This window comes from Amblyomma mixtum, chromosome 2 (genome assembly GCF_055824585.1).
Source record: "Amblyomma mixtum isolate Tamu chromosome 2, ASM5582458v1, whole genome shotgun sequence".
NCBI lineage: Eukaryota > Metazoa > Arthropoda > Arachnida > Ixodida > Ixodidae > Amblyomma > Amblyomma mixtum.
The window spans coordinates 112861511-112878225 of NC_143013.1; the positions used below are offsets into that span (position 1 = coordinate 112861511).

At 52.1% G+C, this 16715-nt stretch overlaps 1 protein-coding gene across 1 annotated transcript; it reads right to left on the reverse strand.

Moving 5' to 3' along the window:
* Positions 1 to 10026: 10026 nt before the first annotated feature.
* On the reverse strand, positions 10027 to 12889 carry LOC149360606 (uncharacterized). Its single transcript, XM_089572409.1, has 4 exons — positions 12856 to 12889; positions 12469 to 12540; positions 11883 to 12088; positions 10027 to 11516 (listed from the first exon to the last, which is right to left on the reverse strand). Exons 2-4 carry the CDS (start codon positions 12530 to 12532, stop codon positions 11274 to 11276), a joined length of 513 nt encoding a protein of 170 aa, XP_089428535.1. The 5' UTR covers positions 12533 to 12540; positions 12856 to 12889; the 3' UTR covers positions 10027 to 11273.
* Between the last annotated feature and the right edge of the window lie 3826 nt (positions 12890 to 16715).

Here is a 16715-nt window from a genome sequence, read left to right on the forward strand (position 1 = left end):
AGTACATTGAGCGGTAAATAGGCGAACAGAAAGCGTCGAAATCATACGTTTGTTGAAACGTTTCCGCGTCACTCAAAATAAGAACTCTGCAGGAAACGGTGTCAGCGCACGTTAAAGATCCCCAGGTGGTCGAAATTATTCCGGAGACCTCCACTACGGCACCTCTTTCTCTCTTTCTTCTTTCACTCCCACCTTCCTTCCTTCCCTTACGGCGCGGTTCAGGTGTCCGCCGAGATATGTGAGACAGGTATAGCGCCATTTCCTATGAATGAATATGCTTCGGCTATTTGGGGCCCTCATCAAGCATGCTTAATAAATAACATCAAATCTTTGCAAAATCACGCAGTTCGTTTTTCTCTGATTATTCGCGTCATACCAGCCTCACAGCCTTGAAGAAACGGGCTGATCTTCAGGATGTCTCCGTCGTAAAGTTGCACGTCTATCATTTTTTCATGAACTGTATCATCACCCAACGCTTCATAATGACTTTTTGTTTGCTTTCTCCCATTTCTGACCGCCGCGACCATCCATTTAAAGTTAAGCGCTTGTCATGTTGTACATCTAACTATGCACATTCATTCATACCACGTACTATAACTGATTGGAACGCTCTACCTTCACATGTTGCTACCGTCACTGATGCGGATAAATTTTGTAATGTATTGACTGCCACTACCTCTGCTTAATTTTTGGGGTACATTGTTAACTTACTAGTGTATTAGGTTTCTGCCTTGCATTCCTGTTATTGATGATTCTCGTTTTATTGCCATGCTGTTGTTTGTGAGAAACTGTATAACTTGTATTAACGTTACTGTCTGCTGCTCTGTTCATGTTTTTGTTTTTCCCCTTTACGCTTCAGTGTTTAATTTTGTGTTGTGTACTTTTCTTGCGATAACTCAAGCATTTATCAGCTTTGTTGTAGTTTCTTGAAATTGTTGTTTATTTGTTTACTTTTGATTACAAACCTGTACCGCCCCCCCTCCTAAGGACCCTCGAACTGGGGGCCCTTAGGGGTATTTTGTATAAATAAACAAATAAATCTTTGACCCTGGTATCAGGCTCTACAGTGTCTCAGCGTACTATGAGAAGTCACGTGCAATGTGCTGAACTAAAGAACTAAACGCCAGAAGCCCGGCTCAAAATCTGCACATCAATGAAAAGAGTTCGGTTGCCAGGGCGAGGCAGGCACACAAACACTTGGTGTGGACAGGCGACGGAAAGAGAGATTTCGTTGAACGAATCAAATTTTCGGTCATGTGGTGGCGATGGGATTCGTTATGTGCGTCCCAAATGGACTTTATATCAACCTCGTCATCCACTCCCCGCATCAAATCACAGAGGCGGGAACCTGATGGAACCGCGCTTATACTGCGCTCCTGGAGCTGGTTCCCTTCACTGGATTCAATGCACCATGAACAGAAAGGTTCATCGGGAAATTTTATTGCGAAAGCAATATTTCGACCGGTTTCAGCCCTTCGAGTCGGGGCGGCCGCGAGGCACGTTTGACCTTGAAGGGCGGCGCGAGGCGCTGCCCTCAACGCGCTCTCGCCAGCTGCGGAGTGTGAAGAGGAGGCTGGAGAACGAGGGGGGGTATAAGATGCGTTCGCTCGCTTGCCGGCTCCATCGTTATGCCGCCTGAAAAACAGAAAGGGAGGCTACGTCGGCTTGTCGAAGCCAGGAAACGACAACGGGCTTCGGAGACAGATGAAGAACGCGAACAGCGCCTTGCTAAGCGGCGCGCTCAAGACGCTGCTAGACGGGCGCACCGCGCCTCTATCGAAACCGAATCGTCTACAACTGGTGATGATCCCGAATGGAACGCTATGGATGCTTACGCAACCTACGAGGTTTAACCAAAGCTAAAGCTTAGCAACTTTTCATTCTTTTTCAAAAGGTTATGCTTACTTAGCGACCCAAAAATTTTGGCTTTGGAAAGTATTTCAACAAAATGACAGTCTTGTCAAATGTTTTAGGGGAATCCCCCAAGGTGGAGTAGATTTATAATAAGGGAGTAATTACTCATTGGCATCCACCCGAGCGCAGCCATGCGGCTACAAAGGAAAGCTGTACAGCTTTCTCAGAAACTTCGTAGTTAAAGAAAAATTCGTCCTGGTCCGGGGTTCGAACCCAGGACCACCGCTACACCGGAGCAGTCGCTCTACCAATTGAGCTAACCAGGACGGCAAGCTTATGGTAGGACGAGAGCGAATTGATCAATAACTCGTAGTGGGAACTGTGTTTGTCAAATGTTTTAGGGTCCTAAAAATGACGGTCCGAAGCACTTCCTACGCTTATGACTATCGTTGAAGACGAACAGCTAGGAAGCCCTTTATGAAGCAAAATCTTTCTGAATTCTATCTTCTGGCTACTCATGTTCAAAATTCATTAGTAATCAAACCACCCTAAACCGTGCACGTATAGCCTCGTTCCCATTTTCAGTCACAAATCTCCCAGTTTTCGATTCGATCGTAATTTAAATCACTGAATCTGCAGTATGTTTCTTTTTTCCTGAAATGTGTTTTGAGCATGACAGTTGCCGCCTGTGTTTTGGCCAATCCTGCGCAGGGGGTACGCTCCATTAATTCCTTCAGAACAACAACAACAGTCAAGTCGGTGTGTTGAACGTCTTTAGATAGGCTTCGCGCGCCGTCTGAGGTACTAAAAAGCGAGCTCTGCAAAGGAAATATTCGACCAACTTCTGCAAGGGTGGGACAACAAAGGCTAGACGTCATCGGCAGCTTACTATAGAATCCATGCCTCGACAGTGCCAAGCAGTGATCAAAGCAGAAGACCTGCGTGCAAAGTACTGACGGCATTATGTTGTTGTGAAAAGTGTTCCTAAAATAAATGCCCATTTTATAATAAAAACCAAAGATATCGCCGATGCCTTCACGCAGTGCAGAAATTAATTCTTCAGTAAATTTGCTGTGGCAACAAATTGTGGCTTATTGTGGTGATGAATATTGGTTACAAAAGTGTAAACAACGAGATATTACTTTCCCAACAAGCTCGTGCGAAAGCTTTATGCGATAAAAAATTCAATTCGAAAAACTGAAATATATGACACCTTTTTGTTCATTAATGATTTGGTTTGGTTTATGGGGATTTAACGTCCCAAAGCGACTCAGGCTATGAGAGATGCCGTGTGAAGGGCTCCGGAAATTTCGACCGCCTGGGGTTCTTTAACGTGCACCGACATCGTACAGTACACGGGTCTCTAGAATTCCGCCTTCATCGAAATTCGGTCGCCACGGTCGGGATTGAACCCGCGTCTTTCGGGCCAGCAGCCAAGTACTGTAACCACTGAGCAACCGCGGGGGCCCTTTTCTTCATCACTGTAAAACGAACACTAAGACGCTACGCGCCAATATCACTCAAAAGATTCTGTTAGTCCCAGCCAGCATCGACACATTACTGTGGCGAAAAGGAGCTGCAGTACATCTCAGAACTAAGCAAACAAGGGAAGGAGAATGAGGGGCTCGTTCGATGGCGTTCGATGGCGTTCTACGTCACACCAGCGGTAACTCAGGACGTTCCACGTCCGCCGCTTACGAACGTGGGTGGCGCTGATGAACACTCTCAAGGTTAGGTTATTTGTAAACATAAATACCCCCGAAAGCAGAAGGATTGACAGCCGTCGCCGTAGCTCAGAGGTAGAGCACCGGACGCGTAATTCGGAGGTCGTGGGTTCGGATCCCACCGGCGGCATTTGGTTGTTTTTTCTTCTGCTTTTCTAATCAATTAGCTTTAAGCGACAGTAATATTCTTACTTGAACAACACCACAAAAAATAAATTAAAAAATCCCCTGTGCTCCTTGGTTTCTGTGGCTGTTGGCTTCTCTCATCTCAGAACTAAGACATTCCCCATTTCATCGTCTTTCACATAGCTGAAGTTGGCTAATACAGTTTTCTCAGAAACTAGGTAAAGTGGTTAGCAGCGCCTCCACACTTCTAAAGCGCTTGGTCTTGCGATCGTGCCGGCTAACAAAGGACAGGCATTTGCTCAGAACACCCGGAAGCTATATTGAAAGAACGTTCTGCGCCTCTACCCTTATAAAAATTTCTATAGAAAGTCCATAGACTGTCTATAGACTTTAGTCTATGAAGTCTATAGACTGTCTATAGACAAATCCTTTAGACTGGTCTATAGACAGTCTATAGATTTATGGCCATACACTTTTAGTAGACTTTTGTCTATAGACAGTCTATAGACAAATGTCTACTGAAAGTCTATAGGTCTATAGGAAATCTATAGACACATGTCTATAGACAGTCTATAGACGATCTATAGACTTATGATCATACATTTCCTATAGAGTTGTCTATAGACAGTCTATAGACACTTGCCTATAGACGGACTATAGACGACCTATAGACTTATGGCCATAGACGTCTTGTAGATTACTGTCTATAGACAGTCTACAGACAAAAGTCTACTGGTCCAGTAGACATATGTCGATAGACTTTCTATAGACATTCCATAGGTGTGTGGCCTGGCAGTGCTACAGACCATTGTCTATAGACAGTCTATAGACCTCTGTCTACTAAACTATTAGTAGACCATTATCTATAAACTGCCTATAGACAGTCTACAACCGTTGAAAAAAGTCACCAGACAGAGTTCACAAATGACACAATGAACATACTTACAAATTTAGTTTTATTTCCAAGCTATCCAGGCTGGGAATATGCAATACATGGACCATAAGAATGCACCACAATAACATAAATGTTGAAAGTAACAGTCCGGCTAGTTTCCTCAGAAGCATTCTTGCGGCCTGTTGTCTGCAGTCAATCATCCGGGCATGTTCACCTGTACAGCACAAAGGAAAAAAATAACAGAGGAACTGAAAAAAATTCCCATTCCATCTCTACACATGTGCTTTACAATGCAAGGCATATCCTGGCTATGCCATTCTATAAAAGCAATCTTGATCTTTTGGTTTGGTTTTATGGGGTTCAAAGACCCAAGGCGACACAGGCTACAAGACGCTGAAGTGCAAGGCTGCGGAATAATTTCGGCCAACTGTGCAGAGTACACAAGCCTTTGGCATTTTGCCTCTATTAAAATGCGACCGCCTAGGCCGGAATCGAACCTGCATCTTTCAGGTCGCCAGACGAACATGATAGCCACTGAGCTATCACGCCGGCGCAATAATTTCAGTAAATACACGACAGACTATAAGTGTCTTCATAAAACATTGTAACAAAGACCCATAATCCCTGGAGCACTCTACTCTGAATCCAGTACTGATACTGATTTCTGTATGGCAATAAATCCTTTTACATTATTTGTAACAGAAGACTTCGAACAATTGTGCCACATATCTGCATTGACTCGCAAGGAGCTGTTAAGAATGCCACCTCCATAAAATACAGATTCAGTGCACCTTACACAGGGATCCAAAAAGGAGAATATTGCAGCATTTATTCTTATAACCGCTATAGAAGAAGCGCTTCAAAATACGCTGCGTGAAGCCTGGTATGCCCGGCCAAATTTTTAACTGGCTCTGGTGTTGCATCGCTAAATGCACCTTGTAAAAAAGGTGCCTTTTAGCTACACTGCTGGCATATTCATGCTGTAATTTGACGAGTGAAATGCCATTTCGTGGTTCCTTTTTCTTCATATAATGTTTGAGTGCAGTACTTGCGTGTTTAGATCAACGTTATCAGAAATATTCGTCTGCCACTACGAACAGCTGAAACAAGCGGCAGACGCAGCAATTAATCTGGCCCATATGGCCTCATCCTCTGGGTAAACTACCACTCCTTTCATGGCGGACAAGTCGTTTACCCAGAGTAAGCGCAAATGCGCCACCAGAACCATTGCTGCGTACTCCGCTTGTTTCGGCTGTTCGTAGCAGCAGACGATGAATATTTCTGATAACTCTGATCGAAACACGCAAGTACTCCACTCAAACGTTATATTAACAAAAATAAACTATGAAACCCCATCTCACGTGTCAAATTACAACATGAATATTCCAGCAGTGTAGCCAAAAGGCACCTTTTTTACAAGGTTCATTTATCGATGCAACACCAGAGCCAGTTAAAGATTTGGCCGGGTGTACGTAAGCCGATACTCAAACGGGCACAAGCTATACAAAACCAGCAGGCAGAAGCAACCAGTTCACCATAGATTTGCGCCTATAACTTGAAGAACAAAGATGGAACAGCATACACATACATCTGCGCGTGCTCTTAGAAACAAGCGGGTTGCAGCGCTTCCATGCCGCGCTCACAGAACTCATACAGCACACAGAGGCTGCAGCTGCGCCGTTTCAAAAGCAGTTGCGAGTTTGAGACAACAAATTACTGTCACGATAAAATACCGCCTGAAATTCACTTAGTTTTTCCTTCAAGTGCAGCCCCAACAGCGCAGTAAAGAGGAGTGTTTCTTGCATGGAGGTAGCCTAACCCAACGCTGCTAGAAAAATCAACGAAAGCATTGAACGCGCTCAAAGTAGGAAGTATTTAAATGAAACAATTAACGCCTTAAACAGGCGCAGCTATAATAACACGCGAGCTTAATTTAATTTTAGGCGCAAATAAGCGGCGAATTACATCGGCGCTTTCGTAACTTAGCAGTCTGAAATCAGAAACACATACTTTGCCTCTCGCGCGCAAATGGTATTAGAGAAATCTGTGCACGTGTGAGCGGGATTCATGAACGAACCACTCGGAACGAAATGTAAGCCACTTCTTGTCGAGCTGACCTTTACCCAGCTTTCAAAATGAAGTGCCCGCAAGCCAGCGGGGGCGGCCAACGGCTCTGATGACAGACATGGAGGAATCCGTACGTGTGCAACGAAGGGGAGACAGGATGGAGCTCGTGGGTTCTTCGCGGTGTTTGAGCACGCCGGCCATTCGCGCCGGCAATGAATTTTATACCATCACACTATAAGCATTCCTCCAGCGCCGCTTAACTACAACTTTGACAAACGTCTCGCGCTCCAGTCCGTAGCGTTACAAGCCACCTTTGCTGAAACGTCGGCGTCCACGACGCGCACCGAGCGAGCGTCCATACGTAGCAAGGAAATGCACACCTCAAAAATAACAGCACTCCAAGGTCCAGACAGGCGATAACACAAAGATTAGAAAATAAATGTAATCCACCACAGAACGAGAGTGTATGTAAGTACTTTCTCGGAGGTGCAAAGTAAATTGAGCTCACACGGCGCTAACTAACGCACAGTTCCATTTCGGCCGTCATTCACAGGCTAAACGACATTTCTGGCCGCGCATCTACCTTGAAACACGAAAACTCTAGCAGACAGCTCGCGAGGAGCGGCTTATCATCAAGGGCATCGCACAGACTGCCTTTCCGCGCGTTAGTAAAGACAGCGGCACAGAGATAAGCGGCATTAGTCGAGAACCCGATGGCTTCCGCCTTAGAAACGAAGATAGGACGTTTGTCACTGCGCACATAATCTGTTCTGCACACACAGCTCTGGGGCGGTATTACGGAACTGTCAAATCAAAAACTTGTCAAAAACTCGTCAAAAAGCCCCGCCGTAGCCGCGCTCCTATTGGTCGGCCGTGGCCGGCGGCCATGTTGCTTTCTTGCGTCATGGATGTTTGTCGTTTACGTCACGGACATGACAGAAGTGGTGACGTTGCACACCTAATTATGCAGGCGCATTTTGACGATTTTTTTTGACGGCTTCGAGGCGGTCAAATTCGACCGTTGTTTTTGACAGAAAATGGCGGAGGCGGCAGCGGCGGCGTATGTGGCTGTGAGGCTGAGGCGGCTGCGTCGACGCGAGCAACGGCGAAGGAGGGTGCACGAAGACGCGTTTGACTTGCCGGACGAGCTGTTCCGACGTTTTTTTCGACTGGAGAAGCAGACTGTGGTGTGGCTGTGCGACGAACTCGCCGATGAACTGGGAGGTGTGCGTGCGAGTGCGTTGTCGGTGCAGCGGCAGGTGCTGTGTGCACTTCGGTTCTTTGCCACCGGCGGCTTTCAAGCTGCCGTTGGTAACGAGGCGCACGTCGGCATCGCACAACCGACGGTGAGCAAGTGCGTGCGACGGGTGGCGGCGGCGATATGCGAAGTTGGCGCGCAGAAGGGCTGGGTTCACTTCCCCGTGAGCCCTGAGGAGAAGGCGGCGGCGAAGGAGGGCTACCTTCGCAACGGCAGCATCCCCGGCGTCGTCGGGTGTGTGGATGGCACACTCGTTGCCATCAAGGCGCCGCGGGGCAATGCTGCCCACAGGGCAGCCTTCTGGAGCCGGAAGGGGTACTACGCCCTGAACGTACAGATCGTGAGTACACTTCGGCCTCTGCTTGCTCACATGTGTTCGTCTACAAGTTCGGGCCTCGAGAGTGGAAGTTCACGACTGAATTTTTACTGTATGTTCCAGATCTGCGACGCCAACATGCGCATCCTGGCCATCGACCCCCGCTGCCCGGGATCTTGCCACGATGCCTTCGTGTGGCGGTATTCGTGGATCCGCCGAGAGATCGAGGGAGGGCTACTAGACGAAGGAGAGTTTCTGCTCGGTAAGCAGAAGAAAGCCCTGTGAAACATCGGGCCATCCCGCTTACACACAGCGCTGTTCAGTAAATCACATGTATTGAAGCTAAAAGAATCAGTCCCGTAAGTTAGTGTTTTGACGACGCGGTGTAGTACGATATGCGCGCCTTGTCCGAGGAGTCTGTATGCTACTATTATCACGCCGAACACATGCCATAAGAAGCGTTGCTGGAGTGTACTGCATTATCAGGGCAATTTAAATCAAGGCACAGGGTGTCTGTGCTGTGTAGCAAAACGTAGCACACCATGATAAGTTACAAGGCCACTCTTGCAGCAGCAGTTGCTTAAAAATCTCAAATATGCATTGTATTCGTGTCGATGAATATCAGGCATTTCAAAATGTGTCACTGAGCTACGCATTGTGAATGTTGCGTTGTACTGTAGAACTTGCTTTAATGATGTTGAACTCGGCGCCGACAAAGGGCATGTTTAACTGTGTGTCATTGTTGGTTACACAGGGGACAGTGGTTATCCGCTGGAGCCATGGCTTCTGACACCGATGCCAGGCCACCCAAGCACTGCGTCTCCACAGGGGCAGTACAACACGGCACACGCCTCCATGCGAACGGTGGTTGAGCGCGCCATCGGCGTGCTCAAGAGCCGCTTCCGGTGCCTGCAAAGGTACCGGACGCTCCATTACGAGCCGGAGCGAGCGGCTTGCATCATCGCAGCGTGTGCCGCGCTGCACAACCTCTGTTTGGGTGCCCCCCTTCCAGCAGACGAGGAGGATGTCACTGGCCCGGACGAGAATGGACCGCCTCTGCCAGACGGCTACCTACATGGTACAGGGACTCGTGTGACGTACCTGCGGGGTGCAGCCATGAGGAGCAGTGTCGTAGACCTGTTCCGGAGAACACGCCGCCAGAGGCTGGACTATCTCCGCATGGTACGCCGGCGGTTTTGGCGGCAGTCCCAGCCAGCGCAGTAGCAGGGATCAACATCGGTTGTGCGCCTTCTCAGGGCTCACGGGGAAGTGAACCCAGCCCTTCTGCGCGCCAACTTCGCATATCGCCGCGTCCACCCGTCGCATGCACTTGCTCACCGTCGGTTGTGCGATGCCGACATGCACCTCGTTACCTACAGCAGGTTGAAAGTTGCCGGTGGCAAAGAACCGAAGTGCACACAACACCTGTCGCCACACCGACAACGCACTCGCACACACACCTGCCAGTTCATCGGCGAGTTCGTCGCACAGCCACACCGCTGTCTGCTTCTCCAATCGAAAAAGACGCCGGAACAGCTCGTCCGGCAAGTCAAACGCGTCTTCGTGCACTCTCCTTCATCGTTGCTCGCGTCAACCCACCTGCCTCTTTGCTGACGTCACCTTGCAACATGGAACAGTTGCTTGTGTTCACCACCTATGCAAGTATTCATGTGTGTAACCACCTGACTCTTTGCTGACGTCACTTTGCAGTATGAAACACAGTTGCTTGTGTTCACCACCTATGCGTATATTCATGTTCGTGGCACTGCATAAATGATGAGTTTTGGGTGAACAAGGCAACAAATGCTCTTGGTGTTTTTTTGGAAGAGGAAGACCACACACACACACTGTTTTGCATCGCATGTATTCAGTGTGCACATTTCACCGTTTAGAGACAGCATGGCACTCATTTTGACCTTTAAGCATTGAGTGTACTGCATACAATGCAATTGACACAGATGTAACGCATTCAGTAGTGCCTCGTGATGCGCAACTTGTGCCACACAGAGACAGAAAAGAACAGTGGTAAGTATCACAAGCCTGACACATGCTGTGCAAGCAGAAAGGCACATTCGTACATCGATGTGGTAAAATATGAAACATGACTAGAACAATGGGCTACTGTTGCATGGGACAGTGGTCATAGTAGATTCAGGAGGACTACAAAAACCTGAATGCAAAAACATCCACAGATGTTGCAGCATGAGCACAGAAGAAACACATTTAAATAATGCAGCTGATTCAGCATGAACAATGCAAAACATCTACATATCACAGATGATACAGCAGGAACAATGAAAAAAATATTTGCATATGCCTATCGCAGATACGGCAGTATGAACAGTGTAAAAATCATCTACATATCACAGATGACACAGCAGGAACAATGCAAACAACATTTACCTATCAGAGATGCTGAAGCATGAACAATGCAAAAGAAAAATTTCCATATAACGGATGATACAGCATAAAGGCATGTGACTACTTCAGTTCAATGATTGTTGCATGGCTGCATCCTGCCTATGACAGGCGTGTTTACATATAAAAAAATTCAGACTGCACTAGTGTTCCGAGTGACAGCAGCGCACATCAGCGTGCAAAACACAACATGTTGCTACGACATGTTAAGACCAATAGAAAAAAACAACAAATTGTTATGCCTATAAATCGAAATGAGAGCATCACAGCTGCAGGTGCACGCATGAAATGTGCGCGTGACGGAAGAAAACGGCAGGGAAAATTACCTGCGAACAACATAGTTGCATGCAGAACAGCTTTTACACCAGGCACACAGCAGGAAAAAAAAGAAATACGAATACACAGCGCAGTTTGAGCACCTGGCAGAACGCAACTAAACCAAAGGGAATTGAGACCAGTTTCTGCACCTGCTAAAAGCTTGGAAGGAAAAAATGAGAATACACGTGCAGTTTCTGCGCCTGGCGCTAGTGGGAAAAAAAAAGAGTTAAACGCACACAGTGTGTGCATGTCAGAAGGTTAACAATAAAGAAGAAGAACAATAAAGAAGAAAAAAAATTACACGGATGCGTCCGGCGACTGTGTGCGGTTGCGGATTAGGACGGTGAGTAGCCCGACACACTGAGCAAGCAGGTGCTGTCGGGCCGACTCCTCTCCACGTGACTCCGCAACAGCAGCTGCCATTTGCTGTGTGGCCGTTGCTGACAGCTGCAGTGCGCCTGCCGCCTGCCGCATCGCAGCTGCCACATCTGCCATGGCGGCAGTTTGCGCAGCGGTTGCTGCAGTCGCTGCTGTCTGCACCTGCAAAGGATAGGAGCTTGAACTGCACTACCCCGAGTGATTGAAGAGGGCTGGTTTCACTTCCACGGTAAACATGATGCGGCCAAGCCCTACATGCGTGCGTTCCATATGGCAGCGACAGAACGCCAGGCTCTGTGAATCATGTGTCGAGGGTACGCACTGTGCGAAATAATGACGCGAAACGTAAAAAAAAATTTGATAGATGCTTAAGCTTCACCTTTGAGTGGAACGCGGCAGCGTGTTGCAGCGCTGCCAGGGAGCCAAGGCATGGCCGTGAACACAACAAGCAGTCATTATCAAAATTGAATACCCATGCATTATGTTATATTTCTGTGTAAAAAATCCGAACATTTTGTCTGCACATACCTGACTGTTGCTCTCAATGAGCCTTTCCATGGTGTCGAGCAGCCGCTGTTGGAACTCGGCGTCCTGGCGGTTTCGCGCCTCCGCCAGGTCAGCGCTGCGCCGAGTTTCCAGCAGCAGCTGCTCCACGGCGTCTTCCTCCGCCCGCCTGCTGTTGCGAGGCGGGCGCCTTCTCGCGGAGCTTGGCCCCGGCTGTGGCTGCTGGGGGGCTGTCAGAGGGGAACATGCGCATATTACTCAATGTGGTACACTGTTGAATAAGCAAACTGATCTGTACCATGTCTGAGAGAACTATGTACATGAATACACACGAACAGGCCCATACAAATGCATACGCTGTCAGTGATGTAACGAACGTGCCATTGTAGCAACATATACGCTGTGCGCATTGATTACACCAATGGGTGCCATCACAGTCCCCACTGCAAGAGGACAAAACTTGCACAAGCTCCAGTGCCTGATGTACGGGAAAGTTTTGCGACCACTGTTGGATGATTTTGATTATACATATTGCTCTGCAAATCATACTGAGGCCGAGCAGCTTCCAACTCGGCTGCTAAAGAGGCTACATATTTGCAGGCTGACTCACCGGCTTCTTCGCTCAGCTCCTCAGCAAGGAGGTCCCCCAGCAGCACACTGTCCATGCTGCTCATGCTGTCGTCTGCATAAAAGCATTACAGCACAACTGATCAGTGGACAGTTGCACCGAAGTGTGCAGTGCACCATAGTAAAATGAACACCTACTTCATTTGCGGCACTACGAGAACTAGCAAATCCCTAGGAGCAGAACAAAAACATCACTATCAAATGTGGAAACTGCATATGCAACCTCCACTTTCTGCATTCGGACTACTCAAATCCTTCTCATAGGATTTAACTTCTTCTACCTCAGGCTCATCTGTTCAATGATATTCAAATCCACACAAGACGCTAACAATGCGCACAACTTACTAGCCATACGAAACGGTTCACCTACCCGCTGACAATGGAGACGACAGTGGTGTAGGCGGCGGAGGTGCTGCTGCTGCTGCTGCTGCTGCTGCTGCTGCTGCTGCTGCTGCTGCTGCTGCTGCTGCTGCTGCTGCTGCTGCTGCTGCTGCTGCTGCTGCTGCTGCTGCTGCTGCTGCTGCTGCTGCTGCTGCTGCTGCTGCTGCTGCTGCTGCTGCTGCTGCTGCTGCTGCTGCTGCTGCTGCTGCTGCTGCTGCTGCTGCTGCTGCTGCTGCTGCTGCTGCTGCTGCTGCTGCTGCTGCTGCTGCTGCTGCTGCTGCTGCTGCTGCTGCTGCTGCTGCTGCTGCTGCTGCTGCTGCTGCTGCTGCTGCTGCTGCTGCTGCTGCTGCTGCTGCTGCTGCTGCTGCTGCTGCTGCTGCTGCTGCTGCTGCTGCTGCTGCTGCTGCTGCTGCTGCTGCTGCTGCTGCTGCTGCTGCTGCTGCTGCTGCTGCTGCTGCTGCTGCTGCTGCTGCTGCTGCTGCTGCTGCTGCTGCTGCTGCTGCTGCTGCTGCTGCTGCTGCTGCTGCTGCTGCTGCTGCTGCTGCTGCTGCTGCTGCTGCTGCTGCTGCTGCTGCTGCTGCTGCTGCTGCTGCTGCTGCTGCTGCTGCTGCTGCTGCTGCTGCTGCTGCTGCTGCTGCTGCTGCTGCTGCTGCTGCTGCTGCTGCTGCTGCTGCTGCTGCTGCTGCTGCTGCTGCTGCTGCTGCTGCTGCTGCTGCTGCTGCTGCTGCTGCTGCTGCTGCTGCTGCTGCTGCTGCTGCTGCTGCTGCTGCTGCTGCTGCTGCTGCTGCTGCTGCTGCTGCTGCTGCTGCTGCTGCTGCTGCTGCTGCTGCTGCTGCTGCTGCTGCTGCTGCTGCTGCTGCTGCTGCTGCTGCTGCTGCTGCTGCTGCTGCTGCTGCTGCTGCTGCTGCTGCTGCTGCTGCTGCTGCTGCTGCTGCTGCTGCTGCTGCTGCTGCTGCTGCTGCTGCTGCTGCTGCTGCTGCTGCTGCTGCTGCTGCTGCTGCTGCTGCTGCTGCTGCTGCTGCTGCTGCTGCTGCTGCTGCTGCTGCTGCTGCTGCTGCTGCTGCTGCTGCTGCTGCTGCTGCTGCTGCTGCTGCTGCTGCTGCTGCTGCTGCTGCTGCTGCTGCTGCTGCTGCTGCTGCTGCTGCTGCTGCTGCTGCTGCTGCTGCTGCTGCTGCTGCTGCTGCTGCTGCTGCTGCTGCTGCTGCTGCTGCTGCTGCTGCTGCTGCTGCTGCTGCTGCTGCTGCTGCTGCTGCTGCTGCTGCTGCTGCTGCTGCTGCTGCTGCTGCTGCTGCTGCTGCTGCTGCTGCTGCTGCTGCTGCTGCTGCTGCTGCTGCTGCTGCTGCTGCTGCTGCTGCTGCTGCTGCTGCTGCTGCTGCTGCTGCTGCTGCTGCTGCTGCTGCTGCTGCTGCTGCTGCTGCTGCTGCTGCTGCTGCTGCTGCTGCTGCTGCTGCTGCTGCTGCTGCTGCTGCTGCTGCTGCTGCTGCTGCTGCTGCTGCTGCTGCTGCTGCTGCTGCTGCTGCTGCTGCTGCTGCTGCTGCTGCTGCTGCTGCTGCTGCTGCTGCTGCTGCTGCTGCTGCTGCTGCTGCTGCTGCTGCTGCTGCTGCTGCTGCTGCTGCTGCTGCTGCTGCTGCTGCTGCTGCTGCTGCTGCTGCTGCTGCTGCTGCTGCTGCTGCTGCTGCTGCTGCTGCTGCTGCTGCTGCTGCTGCTGCTGCTGCTGCTGCTGCTGCTGCTGCTGCTGCTGCTGCTGCTGCTGCTGCTGCTGCTGCTGCTGCTGCTGCTGCTGCTGCTGCTGCTGCTGCTGCTGCTGCTGCTGCTGCTGCTGCTGCTGCTGCTGCTGCTGCTGCTGCTGCTGCTGCTGCTGCTGCTGCTGCTGCTGCTGCTGCTGCTGCTGCTGCTGCTGCTGCTGCTGCTGCTGCTGCTGCTGCTGCTGCTGCTGCTGCTGCTGCTGCTGCTGCTGCTGCTGCTGCTGCTGCTGCTGCTGCTGCTGCTGCTGCTGCTGCTGCTGCTGCTGCTGCTGCTGCTGCTGCTGCTGCTGCTGCTGCTGCTGCTGCTGCTGCTGCTGCTGCTGCTGCTGCTGCTGCTGCTGCTGCTGCTGCTGCTGCTGCTGCTGCTGCTGCTGCTGCTGCTGCTGCTGCTGCTGCTGCTGCTGCTGCTGCTGCTGCTGCTGCTGCTGCTGCTGCTGCTGCTGCTGCTGCTGCTGCTGCTGCTGCTGCTGCTGCTGCTGCTGCTGCTGCTGCTGCTGCTGCTGCTGCTGCTGCTGCTGCTGCTGCTGCTGCTGCTGCTGCTGCTGCTGCTGCTGCTGCTGCTGCTGCTGCTGCTGCTGCTGCTGCTGCTGCTGCTGCTGCTGCTGCTGCTGCTGCTGCTGCTGCTGCTGCTGCTGCTGCTGCTGCTGCTGCTGCTGCTGCTGCTGCTGCTGCTGCTGCTGCTGCTGCTGCTGCTGCTGCTGCTGCTGCTGCTGCTGCTGCTGCTGCTGCTGCTGCTGCTGCTGCTGCTGCTGCTGCTGCTGCTGCTGCTGCTGCTGCTGCTGCTGCTGCTGCTGCTGCTGCTGCTGCTGCTGCTGCTGCTGCTGCTGCTGCTGCTGCTGCTGCTGCTGCTGCTGCTGCTGCTGCTGCTGCTGCTGCTGCTGCTGCTGCTGCTGCTGCTGCTGCTGCTGCTGCTGCTGCTGCTGCTGCTGCTGCTGCTGCTGCTGCTGCTGCTGCTGCTGCTGCTGCTGCTGCTGCTGCTGCTGCTGCTGCTGCTGCTGCTGCTGCTGCTGCTGCTGCTGCTGCTGCTGCTGCTGCTGCTGCTGCTGCTGCTGCTGCTGCTGCTGCTGCTGCTGCTGCTGCTGCTGCTGCTGCTGCTGCTGCTGCTGCTGCTGCTGCTGCTGCTGCTGCTGCTGCTGCTGCTGCTGCTGCTGCTGCTGCTGCTGCTGCTGCTGCTGCTGCTGCTGCTGCTGCTGCTGCTGCTGCTGCTGCTGCTGCTGCTGCTGCTGCTGCTGCTGCTGCTGCTGCTGCTGCTGCTGCTGCTGCTGCTGCTGCTGCTGCTGCTGCTGCTGCTGCTGCTGCTGCTGCTGCTGCTGCTGCTGCTGCTGCTGCTGCTGCTGCTGCTGCTGCTGCTGCTGCTGCTGCTGCTGCTGCTGCTGCTGCTGCTGCTGCTGCTGCTGCTGCTGCTGCTGCTGCTGCTGCTGCTGCTGCTGCTGCTGCTGCTGCTGCTGCTGCTGCTGCTGCTGCTGCTGCTGCTGCTGCTGCTGCTGCTGCTGCTGCTGCTGCTGCTGCTGCTGCTGCTGCTGCTGCTGCTGCTGCTGCTGCTGCTGCTGCTGCTGCTGCTGCTGCTGCTGCTGCTGCTGCTGCTGCTGCTGCTGCTGCTGCTGCTGCTGCTGCTGCTGCTGCTGCTGCTGCTGCTGCTGCTGCTGCTGCTGCTGCTGCTGCTGCTGCTGCTGCTGCTGCTGCTGCTGCTGCTGCTGCTGCTGCTGCTGCTGCTGCTGCTGCTGCTGCTGCTGCTGCTGCTGCTGCTGCTGCTGCTGCTGCTGCTGCTGCTGCTGCTGCTGCTGCTGCTGCTGCTGCTGCTGCTGCTGCTGCTGCTGCTGCTGCTGCTGCTGCTGCTGCTGCTGCTGCTGCTGCTGCTGCTGCTGCTGCTGCTGCTGCTGCTGCTGCTGCTGCTGCTGCTGCTGCTGCTGCTGCTGCTGCTGCTGCTGCTGCTGCTGCTGCTGCTGCTGCTGCTGCTGCTGCTGCTGCTGCTGCTGCTGCTGCTGCTGCTGCTGCTGCTGCTGCTGCTGCTGCTGCTGCTGCTGCTGCTGCTGCTGCTGCTGCTGCTGCTGCTGCTGCTGCTGCTGCTGCTGCTGCTGCTGCTGCTGCTGCTGCTGCTGCTGCT

Coding starts and splice junctions, on each gene's coding strand:
- LOC149360606 (XM_089572409.1), bottom strand. CDS start 12,532: ATGAGCAGCATGGACAGTGTGCTGCTGGGGGACCTCCTTGCTGAGGAG. Junction 12,089..12,468: donor GGAGCTGAGCGAAGAAGCCG/GTGAGTCAGCCT, acceptor CCCCTCTGACAG/CCCCCCAGCAGCCACAGCCG. Junction 11,517..11,882: donor TCATTGAGAGCAACAGTCAG/GTATGTGCAGAC, acceptor TATCCTTTGCAG/GTGCAGACAGCAGCGACTGC.